Below are 26,886 nucleotides of genomic sequence, written 5' to 3' on the forward strand. Positions count from 1 at the left end.
GAATGAGTTAATACATGCTGCCAACAAAAAGAGCCAAACTCTGTACAATACTTGAAGAGATTTATTCTGGGCCAAATATGAGTGACCATGGCCCATGACACAGCCTTCAGGAGGTCTTAAGAACATGTACCCAAGGTGGTCAGGGTGCAGCTTGGTTTTATTCTTTTAGGGAGGCATGAGATATCAAATACATTTAAGAAATACATTGGTTTGGTCCACAAAGGCAGGAAATGTGATTTTTGCAGAATTCTTTGTGATAGAGCAGACTCCAGAGAAATTGCAACAACTTAAAGTCTTTCAGATCTGGCCCTAAGGAGCTATAGGAGAGAAAAAAATCTGTCAGATCACCATTGCCTACCTCTACTCCAACTGGAGCTGTTTCAAAACCAACATGTAGAAATCTTTTTATCTGGCTGCCCTGTGAACTCAGAAACTAGTCTGCTAAATGATTAACTTTTGGTCTCCTTTTGCTTTGGTAGAATGACCTCTTATTAAGTACCTGTTTAACTGCACCATATACAGACCTATCTTTCATGACAGCAGACCTGCAACATCACCTCCTGAAATGAGGCACAGCTGTTTAACTGGACTGACATTGCTAGGAATGTGAGACTGGTTTATACTGGTTTAATGTGATTCCTTGCAACTCAGCTACCAATTCAATTGTCCTCTCCACAAGCATCAACTCAGCTTTAGTATGTACATTTTCTAGGGAAGTTTATGACAGGGGAAAGTTGGGGCTCCAAAAATGAAACCCCAAAATATGGCACTTAAGCATGTTGAGGACTTTGAACCAAAGGAAATTGAAAGGTCTCAGAAAGTCTTCAGAACCAAGCTAACTCTTATGTTCTCCTGTCTCCCAACCCTGCTATTTCTCCCAAAATATAGGAAGGGGCTTTCTCTGAAGTTCTCATACCTAAAGGAAGATCCTTCTAAAAAAAAAGCAATGGTCTTGAGCCCCCTCCCTATAATCTCATGAAAAAGAATCTTAGCAGGGCCAGGCATGGTGGCTCATACCTGTAATTCCAGCACTTTGGGAAGCCGAGGTGGGTGGATCACGTGAGGTCAGAAGTTCAAGACCAGCCTGGTCAACATGATGAAACCCTGTCTCTACTACATATACAAAAATTAGCTGGGTGTGGTGGCAGGTGCCTGCAATCCCAGCTACTCGGGAGGCTGAGGCAGGAGAATCGCCTGAACCCTGGAGGCAGAGGTTGCAGTGAGCCAAGATTGTGCCTTTGCACTCTAGCCTGAACAACAAGAGCAAAACTTAGTCTAAAAGAAAAAAAAAAGAAAAAAAGAATATTAGCTCACAGAAAGGGAGACTAAGGTTGATAATACTTGTTCTTTGGAGCACTGATGCCTGACAGACATTATAATAAGATGACTTTTGTTTATCATGCTTTTTCTTCCCTCACTCTCTCATGTCTTGTGTCACCCACTCCCCATCAGAAGATACTACATTTTTATAGCTCAGAATGCTATTTAAGCTTCAATCATCAGGCCATTCTTTGAGTATCATATATTTCAAGGCTCCCGTGCATATTCATGAGATAAATTTATAAGGATTATCTCCTATTAATTGATCTACTGTTAGTTCATTTCTCAGACTCAAATATCAAACCTCCATAGAGGAATGTTCTCTTGACCCTACAGATGTTACACAGATCCATTGAAGAAGTAAATAAACATTATCCACCTCCTCTTCATTCAACTTCCAATTTCTGTTACTAAGAGTGTTTACCAACATCATTCAATCCTGGGGATGCTTTCTGATTGACTACGAGTTTTGATCTACCTAGACTAACAACCAGAATTTAGCATGGGCAGGTAATGGATTATAAACAACTGGAAACCCAAGAGGTTATTTTCGATGTGTGAGTAGGAAAAGATCCCCACAGAGGGAACCAAGCTAACAGCTGGGCCTGGCCAGGGTGCCACTGTGGGGTCCTTCAAACACATTCTCTTCATGCAATTTTTCAGCTTTATCACATTTTATAAGATTTATTTATTTGTACTGAATATTTAGGATCTAAGAAAAGCTAACCTATAAAGAAGAGAAATCAAGTTTCTAATTCAACTGTCTGGAATATTTTATGGTTACTTATGCTATGTAGCACAGTGAAACTTTTCTATCAACAGAAATGTTCCTGAATTTTGGAAGACCTCTCTTTCAGCTGAAAGCACATAAGGGGCATTTAAAACTATTTATGCACACCATAATTTTCAGCCACACTTTCCTAACTTACCCCTATAGGGCCTACTTTGTGGCACCAGCAGTTGCATGGTTACATCGGTGGGATGCAGCCTCTCTTTTTCCTCCAGTCTTCCATCCCTCAGTAACACCAGAGTGGGAAGTTCTGCAAGGATCCAGAACGTGCAATTGATGGAGTTCGCACATAACCCATCAAAGATGAGTTGCAGGCAGGCCTGCCATAAGGAGCACCAGACTTAATGGGTTTTCCTGCAGGATAGTTGATGTACAGAAGCAGTAAACTGACTCTGTGTGACTGATCATTTTGAGAAAAAAAAAAAGTGAGCATGACTGGCATTGTGCTTATCAAGTAAGGATCACCAGTTGGAGGGCCAGATTGCACAAGAGGAGGAATGGCCTTGAAATTTATTCTTTAGTCGTTGGTTCCTCTGCATAGTGCCATTCAGAGAACATATAGGTCAATCACATTTACTGTAGTTTATATCAATCAAATCATCTGACCACAGAGATTTGGGTGTAGCTGGAAGGTGCTCACATTTCTATGAAGCCAGTGGAAGCCTTGAATATGGTTGTCATTCCATAGAAATAAGAACACTATGGTTCTTCCAAAGCTCCTCTGTGCAGGAATGTTTAAGGATGGCCAGATCCTAAAACAAGGTCAGTGTTTAGAGGGAAGGAAAAGCATAAACACCTCTGAGAAAACAGGAAAGAAGGTGTCAGCAAAGGGCCTCAGTAACCCTCTGTAATTCAATGGATGTAGTGATGCACAAACTCATTATTAGTTCAAAAGATAAAAAAAAAACCTCACCTAGTGATATGGTTTGGCTCTGTGTCCCCAGCCAAATCTCATCTTGAATTGTTATCCCTATGTGTCAAGGAAGGGACCTGGTGGGAGGAATTGGATCATAGGGGTGGTTTCACCCATGCTGTTCTCATGATAGTGAATGAATTCTCACAAGATCTGATGGTTTTAAAAGTGTGGCACCTCGACCAAACACCGCATGTTCTCACTCATAGGTGGGAATTGAACAATGAGAACACATGGACACAGGAAGGGGAACATCACACACCGGGGACTGTTGTGGGGTGGGGGGAGGGGGGAGGGATAGCATTAGGAGATATACCTAATGCTAAATGATGAGTTAATGGGTGCAGCACACCAACATGGCACATGTATACATATGTAACAAACCTGCACGTTGTGCACATGTACCCTAAAACTTAAAGTATAATAATAATAGAAAAAAAACAAAACAACAAAACAAGAAAAAAAAAGTGTGACACCTCTTCTCTCTCTCTCTGTCTTTCTCTCTCTCCTGCCTCCATGTAATACATGCTTTGCTTCCCCTTCACCTTCCACCATGATTTTAAGTTTCCTGAGGCCTCCCCAGCCATGGAGAACTGTGAGTCAATGAAGCCTCTTTTCTTTATAAATTACCCAGTATCAGGTAGTTCTTTATAGCAGTGTGAAAATGGACTAATACACCTAGAAAGAGAATTTCCAAATCAGGAAAGAATCAATTAACTAAATAGACATACGTGAATGAAATGCCCTGGAAGAATTCCAGTCTGAACCTCTTAAGGGCACTCAAATTTGGGAACATTTATTAAGCATTCACTCTAGCACTGGGATCATGCAGACTTCAGCTGCTTTTAGTTAATCATTGTGACTTTTTGGGGTCTCACAGAGGAGGCAGCAAAAAAGATGAGGATTGAAATGTAGTGGGATTTTAAGGAATCAGAGAGACTGATGGGGTTCAGGAGGATATTTATTAATTATTTAGGTGCACCAGCCCAGTCGGATTAACATCCAGAGGACTGAGCTCTGAACAAAGAGTTTAGTTACCTTTTAAGCATTTCGTGGAAGGGGGGATATCTGTGGAGAGGGAAGCATACTAGAGAAGTAAGAAACAAACACAGTTATTCAATTGAGAAATGCATTACATCATTTCTTACATTTCAAGGAAAAACACATTTTGTGACTTGAGTTTATCTGTCTAGTGACCTTGCAGCTGCACGGCTAGGGAAACAGGGTCTTTGCAATGCCTGGGAAGGGAGGAGAGATAAGGCTCACTAGCCTCAGAAAAACAGACAGTTAGTTTTTAAAAGACTCCAGCTCTTTCTCTTTTTCAGGGGAAGTTGGGTTTTTTTCATATACAACTGAGTTTCTGCTTACGCACTCTTTAATTTCTTTTAATTCCTGTTCCATTGCCCTCTTTGGTGCTTTTTACAACAGAAGTGTTAATAGAAAGCACCACTATTTGCCACCTCCTCGTGGAGCTGAGCTTTTTCTTCTACCGGCAGCAGCTGATATCTGGTTAATGCCACAACTGTGCGGTAGCGTGTCAGGCTACTATTGCCTCTATAGTTGACTGAATACTCCTAATAAACAGGGGTAAAAGGCAAGGGAGGATGAGGCAAATGCCAAAAATAAGCAAGAACTCACTAATGAGGGTTTTGAATTCTCCAAAGGCTGACAACCATCCTCCAGATAAGGAATCCAGGGACCACCTGGACCAAGTCTGAACTAGAACATGTGCCAACTTGCACATTCTAGCTGTGATTTTCATGACAGCTAGGCCATTATCATCGATTTCTAAGCAACAACTGGTTAAATTAAATTTTTCACATACTCTTCCTTCTGAGGCTAAGAGGAAATCTAAAGCCAGCCTATTTTGATATATAGCATTTCGCATTTGTGTTGCTTGTATTGCCAATAAATCTAGTGCCCTTGATGTTTTATTGGTTATAATTTCAAGGACTGCCCGCAACCTTATGATGCAGTTGAACATATAGATGGGGGTACGGTACCCCCATGACCTTTCTTGCACCTAGGTAGCTGGCCTATAGTATTTAATGATTCTTTCAGGAGGCCATTTGTTATCTTTCCAGTCTCCTATGTCCACATCTTTTTTGATATTTGTGTTTATTTTTGTGATTATGCCTCTTCTAGTTCTTTTATTTTCATCATAAACTGGATATCCTAAGAGTTCCCCTGGCTTTAGAGGAATTAGAAAGAAGGATGGCTTGATTGTTTCTAACACACATTCCCCTGTCCATTTAGTCAGCAGCTGATATGCCTGTGCTCCACAGGTCCAATATAGGCCAGAGGGTGCTTTCTAAGCATTTGGAGCCTCTAGCCGATGCCAAGTGCGGCTTAGAGTAGACAGTCGAGGGAAAGGGTTTTGATCTTGTAAGTAGGAGTTGTTCTGGGCATTTCTTCAATAGAGTTTTGTTTTTAGTCTCATCATAATACTGTTGCCCTAGGCAGGTTGTTTCTCCTACTGCCTCTGTGAAAGCCTTTCCCCTTTGGGCAATACAGTACTTTCCAATTATGGAGGTTTTTAACAACCAAACACTGGTTGAGGCTGTTGGTTCACTGGTAGGGTTAAGCGAAGTGAAGTTATTTTGTGGCATTAATTCCTTTGCCTCCCATGGCCACTGGTCCCCCATATTAGTTCCTCCACATACATAGCATGAGGAAATTCCTAAGCTGCCAGCTATGTTTTCAGCTAGTTGAGCAAATAAGTTTTTGGTTGATGGGGGAAGCTCAGGCACCGGCTGATCAAAATGCTTATAGAATGACTTATGAACCCAGAATTGCGGGGTTGGACACATCTGAGTTCTTCTAGTCTTTTTGACAATCAGTAGTGGAATTCTAAGGCCTGCTCCTTGCCTATCAACTCTTAATAGTGCTGTCTGTCCTGTAGACCAAAAAGGTAGCTCTGGCTTTAAGATAGTAAAATTTAAAGGATTGCATGTCTTTGTCTTACGATCTGGTTTGGTTGACATACTACTTAGCAGAACAGTCTTCCCTGAATATAGGTGTTGGTGTTGTGTCAGTGTAGACCACCTAATGTTACAGTCTGGGCATCCGATTTGTCATTCTCTGTACAGATGTTTACGACTGCTGCTGATAAGCCTCTCGTGTCAAACCATTGCAGACTGCTTCTGGTTTTTTAGGATTATGAACATATGCGGTATGGTAGGCATCAAAATACAAGGAAATAGGCCTGTTATAGAGGGGAAGGGCTTCTTTGGTTTGAGCTATAAGCTCTCCTTCTTTTTCTCCCTCTGATTTAACATGTACCTCAAGCCAGAATTCATAGGGTGAGAGCTTAGGGTCATAACATACATATAGCTGATTATTTCCTGGGTCACAGACTGAATAGGTGGTCTGGTTGTATGTGCAGGTTCCTAACTTGGTTCCTGCACATTCATAGTAGTTATGGTACAGTAGAGTTTTGACTATGGTATTCCTTACCCAGGTAGTGTGTACACAGTGTGGGCATCCTTCTAGAGATTTCTCCCCCTTTAGTGTAGGCAGAAATGGTAACAACATTAGTGTATGTAATAGAAACATGCTTACACTACACGTGGGAATGGCAAACCTTCCTCTGGGCATAGACATTTGCAGCATTTGCAGTAATAACGTAACAACAGAACAATCAGTACTGACAGAATTATAACTAGGCTTGTAAATTGTATCCACATTTACTTATCCGGAGATGGTACTCTTAGCTTCGGCTGTGCATAGACTAGTCAGCTTCCGAGATGTAACTAGAGCAGAGCTTGCAGGAATCCCCAAAGATCAGCCGAAATCAATTATTCAGGCCCCACCTGAGGAAAGGGAATGTCCATCCCCATGTGTGCCAGTATACCTGTCTTTGGTCAGAATAAGGCAGGAAGCAGAGTCAGGAGCACCCGGAAAGTCAGGCTTGGAAGAAAGTGAGGCTCAGTCCTTTGGATGTTAATCTGACTGGCCCAGTGTACCTAAATAATTAATAAATATCCTCCTGAACCCCATTGGTCTCTCTGATTCCTTAAAATCCTGCTATAAAATGTAATTATTGCCATCAGAGTTTCTGTTGTTATTTATTGCCTCCATGTTACCTCCCTCCCTTGAACATTCCAGTTCCTGAGGTAATGTCTGGCCAACCCCTTATCTATAAAGTTACAATTTCTGTAACCTGGCTTTCTCTTTTATTTTATAGTTATGGGACCCATTCACATAAACTTTTTAAGAAGCTGGGAATTCCTGGGCCAACCCCTCTGCCTTTTCTGGGAACTATTTTGTTCTACCTTAGGGTAAGTGTTATTTGAGCTCCCTCTTTTGCTTCTTATCGATGCAAACCCAAGCTTAGTCCTATCAGTAAAAATGCTCCTCCTCAGGAGGAAGTTCCAATGTTTTACACTTTCAGAAATGGTGTGTATGCTCCACCCAGAGCAGGGCCAGGTTTATACCAGGACTCTCATGTTAATGGTCAGGGGGTTTGGGTTTGCCTCAGTTGCACGGCACAGATATCTGGGGGATCAGCACTCGATGTTCAGGACTTGATGTTCAGAGGACTTTCCTTTTGCCCTGTGCAGATTTTTGAGAAGCTACAGTTGTCCTTAGTATTAAGAGAAAAGCAGAAATGGGGAAATGGGAGCCCCAGTAGCGGCTCATTAGCATCATGTACCTGATTCAAACTTTCCTGTTTTCACCAAGAGCTTTAGTAACCTTTTGTTTCCTTCCTCCTGTACAGCTTTGAAAATTCAGTTCATTGGCCGGGCGCGGTGGCTCACGCCTGTAATCCCAGCATTTTGGGAGGCCGAGACGGGCGGATCACGAGGTCAGGAGATCGAGACCATCCTGGCTAACACGGTGAAACCCTGTCTCTACTAAAAATACAAAAAAAAAAAATTAGCCGGGCGCAGTGGCGGGCGCCTGTAGTCCCAGCTACTCGGGAGGCTGAGGCAGGGGAATGGCGTGAACCCGGGAGGCGGAGCTTGCAGTGAGCCGAGATAGCGCCACTGCACTCTGGCCTGGGTGAAAGAGCGAGACTGTGTCTCAAAAAAAAAAAAAAAAAAAAGAAAAGAAAAAAAGAAAAAGAAAATTCAATTCACTAGGCAGCTATTTACCGCTGGATAATTTGCACATACTTGAATTCTCTCAAGAACTGTTAAATTCCCTGCAGGTAGTTCCACAGTTGTGCTCCAGCTTCTTCTCCCCAGGATGTATTTTACAGATTTGAGAGGAAGAACAAGAAGGTTCTGCTTTCCTGCTGCTTTTCTTCAAAGGCAGCACCCTATGAGTGAGCCTGAGCAGGGAGTGCTTATAATGAAGACAATATGGAGGCTGTCCATCAACTTCAGATATTTAACCACAAAATGAGTTCTGTTTTTTTTTTAAAGAAAGGCAAAATTACTTAACAAAATAACTAGAAAGGGGATAATTTGACAAACTTATTCAAAATTTAATTATCTAAACAGGAGGTAATATGTGTCTCATAGTCTACGAATTTTGACTGAGCCTTGTGGCTACCCTGGTCTGATGCTCCACCAAGGGCCTGGGGCCATGATGGAAAGTCACAAGTGCATGTCCACATGGCCAGTAAGAAAGCCTGTGTACAGGTTGCTCTCTGACTCAGGTTTTCTGTCTTACAGACCTGAGGCTTGTTTTTCAGATTCTAATTCTCCCAACTGAGGCCTTCATTGCAAAATTACCACTTAAGAATTTCATCCTTTTTTACCCCCCGAAAAAGCAATAATTTTCTCTTCATATTTCCCAGATCGATCCTTTAGTAAATCCACATTTCCTGGGCTATATGTTGCCTAGTTAGAACATCAAAACTGAAACAAGGAAGCAGGAAGGTTTGCTTTTAAGTGTCAGAAGTGAAAACTCTGAGTGAGTATTGTAATGTGCTGTGTCTGACATCTAGAGGTGGCATTTCCCACACTTATTATGTGTTAAGCTGGAAAACTGGAAAGTGAGTCCACTCTGTCATTTGCCCACTCACTCATTTTCTCGCTCAACAAAATGCCTTGGACTTTTATTTAAATCTGCTAGACTAAAAGTGGTCCCTGATGTTTTTGACTTTCTAATTCAGCTAGAATTCTAGAGAGAATACATGAGATAAATGAAAAGGATGCTGAACAAGGAGATAAAAGATTGCACATTCCCTTGAGACACTCACTCACTTTCTGTCAGCCTCGGTTTCTTCATGTTCCCATGGTGGTGATAATTCAGGGGTTTATGAGATTGCAGAGACAACATATGCAGAAATGAAAACACATCAGAAAGACAATGAGTTGCTTAGTGTTCATAGACAAAAGTAAGTCATTCAACATCTACACTAGTTAGAGAAAATTTAAAAGTGACTTTAAATTCTCCATTTCAAATATCTTCTGTATTTTCTCTCCTTTTCCTTAAGAGGTCTCTGAATAAGATTCCCAGCTGGGCGTGGTGGCTCACGCCTGTAATCCCAGCACTTTGGGAGGCTGAAGCAGGAGGATCACCTAAGGTCAGGAGTTCGAGACCAGCTTTGCCAACATGGTGAAACCCTATTTCTACTAAATATACAAAAATTAGCTGGGTGTGGTGGTGGGCCCCCATAATCCCAGCTACTTGGGAGGCTGAGGCAGGAGAAGAGCTTGAACCCAGAAGGCAGAGGTTGCAATGAGCCAAGATCGCACCATTGCACTCCAGCCTGGGCAGCAGAAAAAAAGGAAAAAAAAAAGATTCCCTCTAACTGCCAGTAAATGGTAGCAAGCTTAACGTCATTGGATTTGACTTTTTTGCCCTGGTTAAATGTAGTGTTCAGTACATTCGAAATAATACTTGAATTGTATTTTGTTTCTTCTGCCAGGGTCTTTGGAATTTTGACAGAGAATGTAATGAAAAATACGGAGAAATGTGGGAGTGAGTATTCTGGAAACTTGCATTGGATAGAGCTGTTCCTATGCTGAGTTATTTTACTGCAGAGAGAACAATCTCAGCCCAGAGTTTGTTTGGATAATGCTATTGTCAACCTAAGTAACAAACAGAGAGAGGCTATCTAAAAGAAAAAGATGATCTGGGAATTGAGCATTGCAAGGGGAATATGCATGTCATAGGAAACTCCATGCATATTCGGTATGTGAACAAAAATAAAATCTTTGAGACCCTAAACTCACTATGCCAAAGGGAAAATCGAGCTTGAGAATTAAGTCATACCTTACTGCCTTCCTTTTTTCCCCAGACAGATAGCTGTAATTTCACAACCCTGGGTAATAGCTTCATACATAAGCCACATTCCCACAACAATAGCAATGTGGCATCACTCATCTAGGGTAATACCCGAGGTTTGTTGTCCCACAGATATAGGGGGTCTCCCTATAGTGGACGCACAAAGAGTAAGGTTAAGAGCAGAGGTTGGATAGGTGAAAGAAAGAGAAAAGCTCTCTCCTGCAGAGAGAGGGGGTCCCCAGTGGGTCTTCTGACCTGCGGTAAAGTGCAGGAGGTTTTATAGATGAGCTTGAGGAGGCAGTGTCTGATTTACATAGGGCATGAAAGATTGGTTGGACCAGGTGTGTCATCTGCATAGCACATAAAAAACTGGTTGGACTAGGTGTACTGTTTGCATAACATGTGAAGAAGTTGGCTGCCCCACCCTAATCTTTTATTATGCAGATGGTTCTCTTCCTGGCTGGCACCATGTTGCCTGCTTTTTTTACTGTAAATGGGGTGACAAAGATAAGGGAAGATGGGGCCTCCATGTTGAACATAACCGGCTTCCAAAGTAGCCCTTTTCTATTGGCACAGCTGCCAGCATTTACCCGTGCAAGCTTCCAGCTTGCTTATCGATGTCTGCAGCTTGATTTTTTCAGGCTGCTCTTTGTTAGAAAAGAAATGATTTGGGGGGCTGCTTTTTGTTAAAAGGGAAGCTTTGCTGAGGACCCCTTTGCCCTCACTATCTGCCTAAATAATTTTTTTCTGGCTCCTATATCAATAAAAGGCTACATATCTTTCTGGATGGTTTCCCTCACAAGTTGCTCGCATGGAATTCTATACATCTGCCCTATAAACCAGCCCTGTCATTGAGTTCTGTTGTCTCACACCTTGATCATGTAAATTACCAGCTTATCACAGGTACAGAATAAGGACAAGACCAGAAATCATCCCTCCACCTACCTTGAGATGAATATGTAACTGACTTCTCCTCTACTCTTTCTTTTCACATGTATATCTCATGTAAAATGTAGATTTTCTGAGTACAACATGAATGCATAATTGATTTTTTCCTCTACTCTGTCTTTTCACATGTAAAATGCAGGTTCGATGAGAGCTAATTGGTGCCTTACAGAAATGTAATCATTTGCCACACTGCCTACTCTTTCCCCACTTTTTTCCTTCCTGCTGGTTCTTTCCTCTTTAAATTCGGAAGTTCCCAAAACCCTCTTTGGAAAAACACAGGTCGCAGCTACCCCTGTGGCTCATGTGTTTCCAGGTGTCCCCTCAAGCTTTGACTCAATAAACCTCTATCAATCAAGACACCTGTCTCAGTCACTTTTTGGTTAACACCTTGGTAACCACAATGGGATTCACTGAGGGCAATTTGGCCCTCAGCCTGCAGAAATTTTCCCATCAGTGTGATAGAACCAACTAGAACTTTTTATCACTCTAACCAATTGGCTCATGTGCTGAGGTCTGGGAGCTTCTCCTTCTAGAGATCCTTGATCTCCCATAAAATGTTGCTTGAGACCTGAATTTTCTTCTGCCATAGAGCTCCTTTCTGGGAGTTTTTACTTACTTCCAACAAGGAAGGTGAGTTTTCTGCTTCCATAATGATGAACAGTTTTTAGCTTGAGATCCGTCTCCACATAAGGAGCTGATGTGGCTTTTCATTTTGGAATTTGGTAGCTGAGGGTCAAGGTTTATTGTCAGCTAGCTATAACTTCCCCTTATGCTTGGAGATCTTGACCCTATGTAAATTGTGTGATAACTTTCTGTTTTGAGTTTCAATCTACCTTCCACTAAGTTTTACCAATTCGTGGCCCCCTCTAATGTTTACTGGAATGCCCACAGCTACAAAATGTCAATTTTCCCCTCTAGAAACCCCAGCCAGTTAAGAAAAATCAATATGCAGCTCAAAATATATTTCTTTGACACTTTTCTTTTTTTTTGAGATGGAGTCTTGCTCTTGTCACCCAGGCTGGAGTGCAATGGGGCGATCTCGGCTTACTAAAACTTCCACCTCCCAGGGTCAAGCAATTCCCCTGCCTCAGCCTCCTGAGTAGCTGGAATTATAGGCACTCACTACCATGCCCAGCTAATTTTTGTATTTTTAGTAGAGACAGGGTTTCCCCATGTTTGCCAGCTGGTCTCAAACTCCTGACCTCAGGTGATCTGCCCACCTTGGCCTCCCAAAGTGCTGGTATTACAGGCATGAGCCACTGCACCCGGCCTACACATTTTTTTTAATTGAGATGGAGTCTCACTCTGTTACCCAGGTTGGTGCAGTGGCACCATCTTGGCTCACTGTAGCCTCTGCCTCCCAGTGATCCTGCCACCTCAGCCTCCCAACTTTGACACATTTTAATGTGGCCTTACCAGAACTTCCCTTGTCTGAATCTAGGGAAGAGTAGAAAAGGATCTGACACATACTCTGAGGGCTACTACCTACGAGGTTTTCTTTGCATAACAAGGCCACCTTCCCAGCCTCTCTCTCTCTATGTGCTGTTATAATAAATACTTCATTAGAAATTCTAATTGTCAATGACAAAATAGTGGAAGCCTTTGAATTAAGACTTCTAAATTTAAAATTTTAGTGACCTTTTATTCTAAACAATTAATTAAAAGATCAAATTTTTTAAAGGACATATAAAATGGTCATGTCTATCCTTAAAAGTTATCTTCTTTTTCTATGCCCATTTTCTGCCAAACTAACTCTGCAAAGGAAACTTGTTAATTTACAATCTCCCTAGCTATATAAAAAAGTATCCTTTCCCTCCATCTTTGCCAATCTATGCTTTTAAATGTAATTTTTGCCATTTTAATAAAAATGGCATCTTTTTAGTTTGCATTTTCCTGACTTCTACCAATACTGAGGAACTTCCCATGCTTATCATTGTCAATTATTCATTCATATTACTGATAATTCAGACTTCATTTCCTATGAATTGCTTATTAATATCCTTTTCTCACTTATCAAGTAAATCCTTCATTTATAGAAGTTTTATAGATTCTCTATATTAACTCTTGTACAAATATCTTCTCTTAGTCTCTTTCCTGTCTTTTAACTTTGTTTACGGTATCTTTTCATACAAAAGTTTTAACACTTTTTACGTAATAAAACATACTGTGGTCCTTTATGAAAAAAAAAGTTATCTTGACTAAATTAAGAGCAAAAATCTGACCAAACTCACTATGCCAAAATGAAAAGTTATGGTTGGAAACTGAGTCATGCAATACTGCCTTCCTTTAGTTCAAATCATATAGCTGTAATTTCACAATGCTGTGTCATAACCTCATAAGAAAGCCAGATTCCCAAAATGATAGAAGGCCACATATCTCCCCAGATGGCGTCCCTCATAAGTTTCTCACAAGGACGTTCCTTATGAGTCCCTAAATCTTTTAGGATACATATCCTCCTTCCCCCCCATGAACCAGCCCTTAAAACCAAGTTCTGTTGAATCTCACTTACCCTGACAATGTCAATTTCCAGTTTACCTTGGCAGGCACAGGACAAGGACAAGACCAAGAAATTATCCCTCCACCCAATCCAAGTTGAATGCGTAATCGACTTTGCCTCTATTCTCTCTTTTCACATGTTTGCATTATCTTATGTAAAATGGAGATTTCTTTATCACAGTAGAAATATATAACTGACTTTTTCCTCTATGCCCTCTTTTCACATGCAAAATGCAGATTTGCTGAGCACTTCTCAGAGCCTCACAAGAATGTGACCATTTGCCTCACTACCTACACACTCTCCTTCTTCTCTCTCCTGCTTGCTCTTTCACCTTTAAATTCTGAAGTTCCCAAAACCCTCTTTAGAAAAAGCACAGGTCACAGAGGCTCCTGTGGCTGGTGTTCTTCCCAGATGTATTCTCAAACTTTGGCTAAAGGAAACTATTAATCAAGGCTCCAGTCTCTGTCACTTTTTGGTTAACAAGAAGATAAAAGAAGACAGTATTTTTAAAGAAAATAATGAAGAGGATTACATAACTGTTTTGTTTTTTTTTTTTTTTGAGATGGAGTGTCGCTGTATTGCCCAGGCTGGAGTGCAGTGATGCGATCTTGGCTCACTGCAACCTCCACCTCCCGGGTTCAAGTGATTCTCCTGCCCTGGCTTCCCAAGTAGCTGGGATTACAGGCGTGAGCCACCACGCCCAGCTAATTTTTGTATTTTTAGTAGAGATGGGGTTTCACCATGTTGGCCAGGCTTGTCTCGAACTCCTGACCTCAAGTGATCCACCCACCTCGGCCTCCCCAAAGTGCTGGAATTACAAGTGTGAGCCACTGCACCCAGCCTATAATGAAATATTTTAAACATGCAAAAGATTATGGAGAACGGTATAGGGAATGCCCAAGTATACACCACCTAGATGTAACAAAGGCTTCTGTTATTTCTAACCATGATCTCTTTGAAGAGCTCTTTTGTCTTTCAATGACTCTTTCCTGTTTGAGCCACATCACCCTTCATTGTATGAAGGCTTAAGTGGCTTCCGTGGTGAGAATCTTACTCTGTGTCATACCCTAATTGACCTTGGAGCTGGCTTTGCTGTGTATTGCACAACTGCATGTATGGATGGTGGAATGTCAGGATCAAAATCTGGATTCTTTGGTGTGGTTCCAGCTGCAGAATCAGGCAAGCAAGGTTTAGTCAGCTCTGTTTTCCCCCACACAGGCTGTATGAGGGGCAACAGCCCATGCTGGTCATCATGGATCCCGACATGATCAAAACAGTGCTAGTGAAAGAATGTTACTCTGTCTTCACAAACCGGATGGTAGGCCTATATTTTCAAATGTATTAATCAAATTTTTATTCTTAAATAATTATATATTCATGGAAACTTGCCCAGAAAATGGACAGGAAAGTGCTTTGTACTTCCTCCTATTTCCCTCAATGGTGATGTCTTATTTAACTGTAGATACAGTGTATTTCTGTCACTCTAGTAACAGAAAATTGCCATTGACACAATCCACAGGACTTATTCAGAGTTCCTGCTTTACATGCCCTCATTTGTGTGGGTGTATACGTGTGTGTGTAGCATTATGCAAATGTACCCATGTGTATAATTGCATGACTATCAGCACAATATGTACAGATCTGTTCTAGCACCAGGAGGCTCCCTGCTGGTATTCTGTTGTTACTATGAGTTGTAGGGGTGGGTTGCCCCTACACACCTGTGGGTGTTTCTCGTAAGGTGGAACGAGAGACTTAGGAAAGAAAAAGACACAGAGACAAAGTATAGAGAAAGAAATAAGGGGACCCGGGGAACCAGCGTTCAGCATATGGAGGATCCCATATGGAGGATCCCCTATGGAGGATCCCGCCAGCCTCTGAGTTCCCTTAGTATTTATTGATCATTTGTGGGTGTTTCTCTAAGAGGGGGATGTGTCAGGGTCACAAGACAATTGTGGGGAGAGGGTCAGCAAACAAACACGTGAACAAAGGTCTTTGCATCATAGACAGGGTAAAGAATCAAGTGCTGTGCTTTTAGATGTGCATACGCATAAACGTCTCAATGCTTTACAAAGCAGTATTGCTGCCCGCATGTCCCACCTCCGGCCCTAAGGCGGTTTTTCCTATCTCAGTAGATGGAACGTACAATCGGTTTTATACCGAGACATTCCATTGCCCAGGGACAGGCAGGAGACAGATGCCTTCCTCTTGTCTCAACTGCAAGAGGCATTCCTTCCTCTTTTACTAATCCTCCTCAGCACAGACCCTTTACGGGTGTCGGGCTGGGGGACGGTCAGGTCTTTCCCTTCCCACGAGGCCATATTTCAGACTATCACATGGGGAGAAACCTTGGACAATACCTGGCTTTCCTAGGCAGAGGTCCCTGCGGCCTTCCGCAGTTTTTGTGTCCCTGGGTACTTGAGATTAGGGAGTGGTGATGACTCTTAAGGAGCATGCTGCCTTCAAGCATCTGTTTAACAAAGCACATCTTGCACTGCCCTTAATCCATTTAACTCTGAGTTGACACAGCACATGTTTCAGAGAGCACGGGGTTGGGGGTAAGGTTATAGATTAACAGAATCTCAAGGCAGAAGAATTTGTCTTAGTACAGAACAAAATGGAGTCTCCTATGTCTACTTCTTTCTACACAGACACAGTAACAATCTGATCTGTCTTGCTTTTCCCCACATGAGTAGCTTGTCTTTTCCTCCTTGCAGGGTCTATAGTAGAGAAAACTTTTTTTTATTTCAATGAGGCCAATTTATCCATTTTTCTTTTATAGATTGTGCTTTTATTGTAAGTCTGAAAATTATTCTCCAAGCACACTTTGTCGCTGGTGTTTTTTCTAAAAGTTATATGATTTAAGGCTGGGTGCGGTGGCTCACGCCTTAAATCCCAGCATTTTGGGAGGCCGAGGTGGGTGGATCACGAGGTCAGGAGATCAAGACCATCCTGGCCAACATGGTGAAACCTCATCTCTACTAAAAATACAAAAATTAGCCAGGCATGGTGGTGGGCGCCTGTAGTCCCAGCTACTCGGGAGGCTGAGGCAGCAGAATCGCTTGAACCCGGGAGGCAGAGGTTGCAGTGAGCCAAGATTGCGCCATTGCACTCCAGCCTGGCAACAGAGCAAGACTCAGTCTCAAAAAAAAAAAAAAAAAAAAAAAAAGTTATATGGTTTAATGCTTTATATTTAAGTTTATGATACATTTTGTGTTAATTTTTTGTCTTAATTTTTTGCATAAGATGTAAAGTTTAGGTCATAGTTCACTTTCTGTGGCCCGTGGCTGTGTGATTTTTCCAACACCATTTTTGGAAAGGTTATTTTCCCTCTATGGGGTTACTTTTTCACAATTGTCAAAAATCAGTTGAGCAGATTTCTGTGCATCTCTTTTTTTTCTTTTTCTTTTTTTTTAATTGAGACAGAGTCTCGCTCTGTCACCCAGACTGAAGTGCAGTGGCGCGATCTCAGTTCACTGCAAACTCTGCCTCCCAGGTTCAAGTGATTCTTGTGCCTCAGCCTCCCAAGTAGCTGGGATTACAGCTGTGCACCACCATGCTCATCTAATTTTTGTATTTTAGTAGAGATGGGGTTTTGCCATGTTGGCCAGGCGGGTCTCAAACTCCTGGGCTCAAATGATTCACCCACCTCAACCTCCCAAAGTGCTGAGATTACAGACGTGAGCCACCACACCTAACCTGTGCATCTGTTTCTCATTCACTGTTTTGTCCCATTGATCACTGTGTTTATTCCTCCACCAGTACCACATTGTGGTGACAATAGTAGCTGTACGGTAACTATTAACATCATGTAGAGGGATTCCTCCCACTTTATTTATTGTTTTAGTTCTTGTTTTTGCTTTTTTTTTTTTTAAGACAGTCTCGCTCTGTAGACCAGGCTGGAGTGCAGTGGCATGATCTCGGCTCACTCTAGCCTCTGCCTCCCGGGTTCAAGAGATTCTCCTGCCTCACCCTCCCAAGCACCTGGGATTACAGGCATGCAGCACCATGCCCGGCTAATCTGGGGTATTTTTAGTAGATACGGGGTTTCGCCATGTTGGCCAGGCTGGTCTCGAACTCCTGACCACAGGTGATCCACCTGCCTTGGCCTCCCAAAGTGCTGGGACTACAGACATGAGCCACCACGCCTGGCCCCTTTTCCTTTCCATAAAAATTCAGAACAAGCTTGTCAATGTCTACAAACAAACCTGCTGAGATTTTGATAAGTATTGAATTAAATCTATAAGTTGGTTTAGGGAAAATCTGTATCTTTACTACATTGAGTCTTTCAAAACATGAACATAGTATCCCTCTCCATTTCTTTAGGTTTTCTTTTAGTCCTTTCATCAACGTTTTGTAATTTTTAGCATAGAGATCCTGTACGTGTTTTGTTAGATTCACACCTAAAGTATTTCATTTTCATTGACATGTAAATGGAATATTTTTACTGTATTTTCAGATAGTCATTGTTATGGCATAGAAATGTGATTGATTTTTGCATGTTGATCTTGTGTTCTACACCCTTGTTGAATCCCACTTTTTAGCTCTAGAAGTCTTTTTGTATAGTCCTAGAAAGGTTCTACATTGACATTTATGTCACCTGAAAATAGAGGCCCTTCTATTTCTTCCCGTCCAATCTGTATGCCTTTAATTTTTTTCTCGTCTATAGCACTGAGACATCCAATATGATGTTGAATAAGAATGGTGAGAGTGGATATTTTTGTATTGTTTCTGATCTTGGAGGAAAGCATTCATTTTTTTCACCATTAAGTGTGATTTAGCTGAAGGTTTTTTGTATATATTTTTTTCCATGTTTTTCAGAATATCAAATTGAGGATGTTTCTCTTTCTTCCTAGTTTGCCAGGTTTTATCATAAATAAGCATTGAAATTATCCATTTTAAAATACAGGTTTGAAAGATGGAAGAAGGTTTCAAGTTATTGGACTGATAGGCCTGTCGCAAGTTGGGAAATAGCATTCTTTTCTTTATTTTTCCTCTAATCCTGGGGGGAAAATAAAAGAAAGGGACTTTTCATGTAATTGCATTGTTTCTTCAAAGTGCATTCTTAGTCTTTTGCTTATTACTAATTTTTTTTTCAAAAGTCACTAAATCAAACCACCCCTTTGTCAAGTTTCTCATGCTATAGGTGTGTTAAAGACAGAGCTGCTCTGAGGCAACGTACAATCTGCCAAGGCGACCTGCCTGTCTGTCACCAATCCCTTTCTGCTTTGCACAACCCTGGAGGAGTTGCTAGGTCTTGTTCCCATCTATTCTACTGGAAGAACTGGTTCTCTTCCACGTGGAAACCATGCATTTAAAAGGAAACTGGGATATAGTGACTGGAAACCACACCATTTGCCTCGATTCCACCATCCCCCTTCCATATGCTTACAGGAGGCTACACATTCAAGATAAATCTTTATTGAGCATCTAGTATAGAGCCTGCCACCCAGTAGATAGTTACTAAATATTTGTTAAATTCATGATGCCTGTTTAACACATTTTCTACAACCATGGAGATCTCTAAAACTTACGTAGGACAAACTGCTTCTGCTTTGAACTCAAGCCTTTAGGTCCAATGGGATTTCTGAAAAGTGCCTTAAGTTTTGCCGAAGATGAAGAATGGAAGAGAATACGAACACTGCTATCTCCAGCTTTCACCAGTGTGAAATTCAAGGAAGTAAGAAAATAAGGTGATTTATAATTAGAAACTTAAAGGATGAATCTGGAGACAGGTAGTAAGTATCATCATAGTTCCTTTCTAATGGGTAGTCCACTGAGTTTGAGCTTTCTAAAAAGGGTCTTTTCAGCTGGGCACAGTGGCTCATGCCTGTAATGCCAGCACTTTGGGAGGCCGAGGTGGGTGGATCACCTGAGGTTAGGAGATTGAGACCAGCCTGGCCAACATGGTGAAACCCCAACTCTACTAAAAATACAAAATTTAGCTGGGCATGGTGGCGGATGCCTATAATCCTAGCTGCTCAGAAGGCTAAGGCAGAAGAATTGTTTGAATCTAGAGGCGGAGGTTGCAGTGAGCCAAGATTGCGCCATTGCACTCCAGCCTGGGCAACAAGAGCGAAACTCTGTCTCAAAAAACAGGGGCAGGGGGCGGTCTTTTCTATTTATGTCCTAGAGGACATGGTGAGTCATTACAAAATGTCATTTACTGTTCCATGCTGGGCAAAGCCATGTCCTTCTGAGACTCGAGTCTGCGTAGTTAACTATGGGTGGTGTTGTGTTTTAGATGGTCCCCATCATTTCCCAATGTGGAGATATGTTGGTGAGAAGCCTGAGGCAGGAAGCAGAGAACAGCAAGTCCATCAACTTGAAAGAGTAAGTAGCACAGTCTTGAGGTTCTGAGTGTCATGAACCCCCCCAGCTGCCTGCAGTGGAGCTGATATTCCCACTGTTGGGTTACTCCAGTGACCGGACAAAAGCAGGGCTGTGGTGTTGCAACTCCAATAGGCCACCCAAGATGGTGTTGCTCACAAAAGAAAGCTAGGAAGCTGAGAGAAAAGGATCTTCTCCCCTGTGCATAGGAGCCAGGAATAACTTATCTGTTACATTGTCCCCTTGGATATTCCAAAAGAATAATACATTGTGTAGAAAGAAAAAATAAAAACCTGATTGTACTAAAGTTTTGAGCATAGACGTTATGGAGTGGTGGGAAGGGAAGGTGTTTGATAGCTGTTGGCTGGCAGTGACTGGGGCAGGAAAGTTACAATGAGGAAGTTGGAATAACTTCAATCCCTTCATTATTTTGCTGAGGATACCACCAAAATATGAAATATTAAACCTTCCCACCACTTCTAATTTCTTTTCTCCAATCTTAAATTTTAAAAGACTCTGTAAAGGCTATAGGTAGGGCAATGCTATTATTGTTTATTGTCTGAACTGGAATGTAATTTGAATTATGCTGGAACAACGTGTAAACCGAACCTGTCCTGGGCAGACTGGGGACATGTGGTCACTCAGCTATGGGATACCCCAATCAACTTTGGAGTGATCTATTCCTTTAATCAATATCACTGTTAGTTCTTACTTTTACAAAAATAATCTGCCCTCAGAGCAACCTCAGATCCCAGGAGTTGGGGAAAATCAGGTGTTTCAGGAGGCTTATCAGGGAGTGCAGTGGAGACATGACGCTCACAGCAAGTCTGAACAGGGTGTGGCTGTTCTATAAAGTGCTGAAGAGACATCAGCTCTGGGCATAGACTCTGGGGTCTGGCAATGTCAAATTTATTGATTGGCCGAGAAAGAGTTAATTATTTTATTCTTGTCCTGCAGAAGCACAGTGTTGACACACCTTTTACCATCCACACTCAACACAGACTACTGTAATTGTCTGATTGTTGGGTCTGTGTCTCCCTATGACTGAGGTCCTTGAGCTCAGAGGTGAGTCTAACTCACCTTAGTGTCTCCATCACTCCCAGCACAGGGCCAGCTGCATCACTGATACCCAATAAATGCCTCAAGAGTATGATGGGAGATGATGCAGCAGGTTGTTCTGATTGTGTGTGGGTTTTCACCTGTCTTGCTCTGGCATAGCACTTCTTGCTGTGTGTATAGCAGAAGGAAGGTAAAGAGGTGCTGGTTTTAATTTTCCGTGTTTTACTCTGCTCAGTTTCTTTGGGGCCTACACCATGGATGTAATCACTGGCACATTATTTGGAGTGAACTTGGATTCTCTCAACAACCCACAAGATCCCTTTCTGAAAAATATGAAGAAGCTTTTAAAATTGGATTTTTTGGATCCCTTTTTACTCTTAATATGTATGTGGACTTTTATGTTATTTCTCTCTCTCTCTCTCTCTCTCTCGTCTAATTTTTAAAAACAGTTTTATTGAAAACAAAATTCACATACCATATAATTCACCTACTTAAAATGTATAATTCAGTGGTTTTTGGTACATTTAAAGATATGCACAACCAACACCATTGTTAACTTCTGAACATTTTTGTAAACTTCTGAACATTTTTTGTAAACTCAGAAACCACATACCATTTAACCATCATCCCCTTCCAATCTTCCTCACCATTTTTTTTTTTTTTTTAGACAGAGTCTTGCTGTGTTGCCCCAGGCTGGAGTGCATGGTGCGATCTGGGCTCACTGAAACCTCCACCTCCTGGGTTCAAGTGATTCTCCTGCCTCAGCCTCCTGAGTAGCTGCGATTACAGGTACACACCACCACGCCTGGCTCATTTTTGTATTTTTAGTAGAGATGGGGTTTTGCCATGTTGGTCAGGCTGGTCTCGAACCCCTAACCTCATGATCTGCCCGCCTCAGCCTCCCAAAGTGCTGGGATTACAGGTGTGAGCCACCACACCCGGCCTTTTTTTCTTTCTTTCTTTCTTTTTTTAAACAGAGTCTCACTCTGTTGCCAGGCTGGAGTGCAGTGGCTCAATCTCGGCTCACTGCAACCTCCGCCTTCCAGGTTCAAGTGATTTTCCTGCCTCAGCCTCCCAAGTAGCTGAGACTGCAGGCATGCGCCACCACACCCAACTAATTTTTGTATTTTTGGTAGAGATGGGGTTTCTCCATGTTGGCCAGGATGGTCTCGATCTCTTGACCTCGTGATCTGCCCACCTCAGCCTCCCAAAGTGAGCCACCATGCCCTGCCTTCCTCACCTTTTTTATGTTGCCCAGGCTGGTCTTGAACTCCCGGCCTCAAGCCATCTTTCTGCCTTGGCCTCCCAAAGTTCTGGGATTACAGGAGTGAGCAACTGCACACAGCCCCAAAACCCCCCTCAGCTTTAAGCAACCACTAATCTACTTTCTGTCTCTAGATTTGCCTAATCTGGCACATATCATATAAATTGAATCATATAACATGTGGTCTTTTGTGACTGGCTTCTTTCATTTAGCATTACATTTTCAAAGTTAATTCATGTTGAAACATGGATCAGTACTTCATTTCTTTTTATGACCAAATAATATTTCATTGTATAGATATGCTGCATTTTGCGCTGGGTGTAGTGGCTCATGCCTGTAATCCCAGCACTTTGGGAGGCCGAGGTGGGTGGATCACAAGGTCAAGAGATCCAGACCATCCTTGCCAACTTGGCAAAACCCTGTCTCTACTAAAAATACAAAAATTAGCCAGGCATGGTGGCGGGTGTCTGTAATCCCAGCTATCAGGAGCCTGAGGCAGGAGAATCGCTGGAACCCGGAGGTGGAGGTTACAGTGAGCCGAGATCGCACCACTGCACTCCAGCCTGGTGACAGAGCAAGACCCCGTCTAAAAAAAAAAAGATATGCTGCATTTTGCTTATCCATTCATAGTTGATGGACATTTGTGTTGTTTCTACCTTTCAACTATTGTGAATAGTGCTGCTGTGAATAGTTGTTTACAAGTTTATGTTTGAATACTTGATTTTTCTTCTTTTAGGTATACATTCAGCAGTGGAATGGATGCGTTTTATAGTAGTAATTCCATGTTTCACTTCTTAAGGAGTTTCTAAACTGTTTCCCACAACAGCTGCACCATTTTACCAGGAGCATATAATGGTTCTAATTTCTCTACATTCTTGCCAACACTTGGTTTTCTCATTTGTTTAAATTATAGACACCTTACTACATGTGAACTGGTCTCATCGTGATTTTGATTTACTCTTCTCTAATGGCTAATGAAATTGAGCAACATTGGCCATCTTTATATCTTCTTTAGATAAATGTCTGTTCAAGTCTTTTGCCCATATACAGCTGAATTCTTTTTGTTAATTGGTAAGAGTTCTTTACATATTCTACATACAACTTCCTTCTCAGGCATATGATTTGCAAAATTGTTCTCCCATTCTATACATGTCTTTTTACTTTCTTGATATTGTTCTTTGAACTTTATCTTCTTTGAACTGTATCTTCTTTGAACTTCTTTGAACTTTAATTTTGATGATGCACGATTTGCGTATTTTTCTTTTATTGCTTATCCTGTAGGTATCAAATCTAAGAATCTTTTGCCAATTGTGAGCTCATGAAGATTTGCCCTCTTGGTTTTCTTTTAAGGGTTGTATAGTTTTAGCTCTTCTGTTTAGGTCTTCGATGCATCTTGATTTTCATTTTATATGCCGTGTGATGTAAGAGCCCAGCTTTATTCTTACACTTGGCTATCCAGTTGTCCCAGGACCATTTGTTGAAAAGACGATTTTGTCCCCATTCAATGATCATGACACCTTCCTCAAAATTCAGTGGACCAGAGACATGTGGATGTATTCTGGACTGTAAATTCTATTCTGTTGAACTATACTTCTATCTTTATGCCAGTATCACATTGTCCTGATTATTAGAGCTTTGTGGTAAGTTTTGAAATTGGGAAGTATGAGTCCTGCAACTTGATTCTTTTTCAACATTGTTCTGACTACTCTGCATCCCTTACAATTCCAAATCAATTTTAAAATCAACTTGTCAATTTCTACAAAGAATCTAGCTAGGATTCTGATAATACATTAAATCTGCAGATCCATTTGAGAAGTATTGCCATTTTGACCTTTTTAAGTTTTCTAATCTGTGAACACGGGGTGGTGGTTCCTTTTATTTAGATACTCTTTCATTTATTTCAACAGTGTTTTGTATTTTTCAGAGTCTGGGTTTTGCACTTTTGTTAATGTTATTCCTGATAAGTGTATCACTAATATTTTGATGTTATGGTAAATACAATTTTTTAATTCCACTTTTGGATTGTATATTGTAATGTACAGAAATACAGTTTATTTCTGTATATTGACCTTCTATCTTCAAATATTTCTGAACACATTTGTTAGTTTTAATAGGTAAATAGAAGTGCTGAGAGAGGTATCCTTGTCTCATTCATGATCTTAGGGGGAAAGGTACTAAGTATGGTTAGCTATGGGTTTCATAGATGCCCTGTATCAGGTGGAAGAATTCTCTTCTATTTTTAGTTGCTGAGTGTTTTTATCACAAAAGTCTTTTGGATTTTTGTCAAATGCTTTTACTCATACTGAGACGATTGTGTGTTTTCATTTAATTGACATGGTATATTACACAACCTTGTTTCCCTGGGGTAAACCCCTCTTGGTTATGGTATATAATTATTTTTATATGTTGCTAGATTGATCCAGTTTGCTAGTATTTTGTTAAGGATTTGTGCATTTATATTTACAAGATATGTTAGTCTGTAGTTTCTTTATCCTGTGATATATTTGTCCAGTTTTAATATGATGGTAATACTGGCCTTATAGAATGAATTTGGAAATGTTCCCTCATTTCCTAGTTTTTTAAAGTGTTTGTAGAATGGATATTAATTCTCCTTTAAATATTAGGTAGAATTCATTATTGGAACTATCTGGCCTGGCCTTTTCTTTGTGGGTAGTTTTGATTACTGATTCAATGCCTTTATATGTTATAGATCTATTCAGATTGTCTGTTTCTTTCCAACTCAGTTTCTGTAGTTTGTGTCTTTCAAAGAATTTATCCATTTTACCTGTTATCTAATTTATACAATTGTTCTAATAATAAAATTGTTACGAGAATATCTTTATGCTACTTTTTATTTTTCTTAAATGTCAATAGTAATTATTTCCCATCTTTTATTTCTGAGACTAGTAAACTGAGTCATCTCTTTTTATTTCTTCATCAATGTAGCTAAAAGTTTGCCAATTTTGATGATATTTTCTTTTGTGGTAAAATTTGAGCTTTTTTTTTGAGATGGACTTTTGCTCTTGCCGCTCAGGCTGGAGTGCAATGGCACGATGTTGGCTCACTGCAACCTCCACCTCCTGGGGTCAAGCGATTCTCCTGCCTCAGCCTCCAGAGTAGTTGGGACTACAGGCATGCAATACTATGCCTGGCTAATTTTTGTATTTTTAGTAAAGACAAGGTTTTTACTGTTGGTCAAGCTGGTCTCGAATTCCTGACCTCAGGTGATCCACCTGCCTCGGCCTCCCAAAGTGCTGGGATTATAGGCGTGAGCCACCGCGCCCAGCCTTGAGCTTTATTTTTGAAGCTAATTTTTTTATTTTTAACTTTTGTGGATACACAGTTGGTGTATGCATTTATGGGGTACACGAGATGGTTTTGATACAGGCATGAAATGTGAAATAAGAGCATTATGGAGAATGGGGAATCCATCCCCTCAAGCATTTATCCATTGAATTGCAGACATTCCAATTGCACTCTAAATGATTTTAAAATGTACAGTTATTATTGACTGTAGTCACTGTGTTGTGCTATCAAATCATAGGTCTTATTCATTCTTTCTATTTTTTGTAACCTTTTATTATCCTTACCTCCCCCGCCCCCACTACCCTTCCCAGAGTCTGGTCACCATCCTTCTACTCTCTATGTCCATGAGTTTTGAGTTTTGATAATTTTTTTTTTTTTGAGACAGAGTCTCAAAAAAGTTGCGTGATCTAGGCTCACTGAAACCTCTGCCTCCCGGGTTTAAGCAATTCTCCTTCCTCACCCTCCTGAGTAGCTGGGATTACAAGTGTCCACCACCATGCCCAGCTAACTTTTGCATTTTTAGTAGGGACGGGGTTTTGCCATGTTGGCCAGGCTGGTCTAACTCCTCACCTCAGGTGATCCACCCGCCTCAGCCTCCCAAAGTGCTAGGATTACAGGCGTGAGCCACCGCGCCCGGCTGATGATATTTTCAAGGAACCAATTTTTGGTTTTCTTTATTGCTTTTAAATCTGTATTTCATTAGGTTACACTTTAGTTTTTATTATTTTCCCCCTTTCTGCTGGCTTTAGTTTTAGTTTACTCTTCATTTTTCAGTGTGTTATGGTATACATTTAGGTTATTGATTTGAGATTATCTGACATTCACAACTATAAATTTCCCTCTGAACATTGCTTTGGCTACATCCCATACGCTTTGGCACATCATGTCTTCATTTTTCTTCATCTCAAAACAATTTCTAATTGTCCTTTTGCTTTCTACTTCAGCTCATTGGTTACTTAAAAGTGTATTGTTTAACTCCCACATATTTGTGAGTTTTCCAATTCTCTTTTCTCTCTCTCTCTTTTTTTTTTTCTTTCGAGAGACATTTTCATTCTGTCACTCAGGCTGGAGTACAGTGGCACAATCTCAGCTCACTGCAACTTCCGCCTCCCTGGTTCAAGCGATTCTCATGACTGGGTCCCAAGTAGCTGGGACTACAGGCACATGCCACCATGCCCGGCTAATTTTTGTATCAGTAGAGATGGGGTTCCGCCATGTTGGTCAGGCTGGTCTCAAACTCCTGACCTCAAGCAATCTGCCTGCCTCAGCCTCCCTAAGTG

General features: G+C 41.2%; 1 protein-coding gene across 3 annotated transcripts in view; it reads left to right on the top strand.

The window, feature by feature from the left end:
• The window catches only part of CYP3A43 (cytochrome P450 family 3 subfamily A member 43), a 38,879-nt gene that overhangs the window by 1,125 nt on the left and 10,868 nt on the right, over window positions 1-26,886 (top strand). For 2 of the 3 annotated variants that reach the window (XM_008968741.4, XM_003815721.5), the window contains exons 2-7: window positions 7,210-7,303; window positions 9,847-9,899; window positions 14,869-14,968; window positions 19,214-19,327; window positions 19,892-19,980; window positions 21,272-21,420. In XM_008968741.4, the coding sequence (XP_008966989.1) occupies window positions 7,210-7,303; window positions 9,847-9,899; window positions 14,869-14,968; window positions 19,214-19,327; window positions 19,892-19,980; window positions 21,272-21,420 (599 nt within the window). Of the gene's footprint in view, window positions 1-7,209; window positions 7,304-9,411; window positions 9,534-9,846; window positions 9,900-14,868; window positions 14,969-19,213; window positions 19,328-19,891; window positions 19,981-21,271; window positions 21,421-26,886 lie in introns of all 3 variants that reach the window. The other variant, XM_057302723.2, reaches the window with a different exon arrangement.

The sequence above is a fragment of the Pan paniscus genome, chromosome 6 (genome assembly GCF_029289425.2).
Source record: "Pan paniscus chromosome 6, NHGRI_mPanPan1-v2.0_pri, whole genome shotgun sequence".
Lineage (NCBI taxonomy): Eukaryota > Metazoa > Chordata > Mammalia > Primates > Hominidae > Pan > Pan paniscus.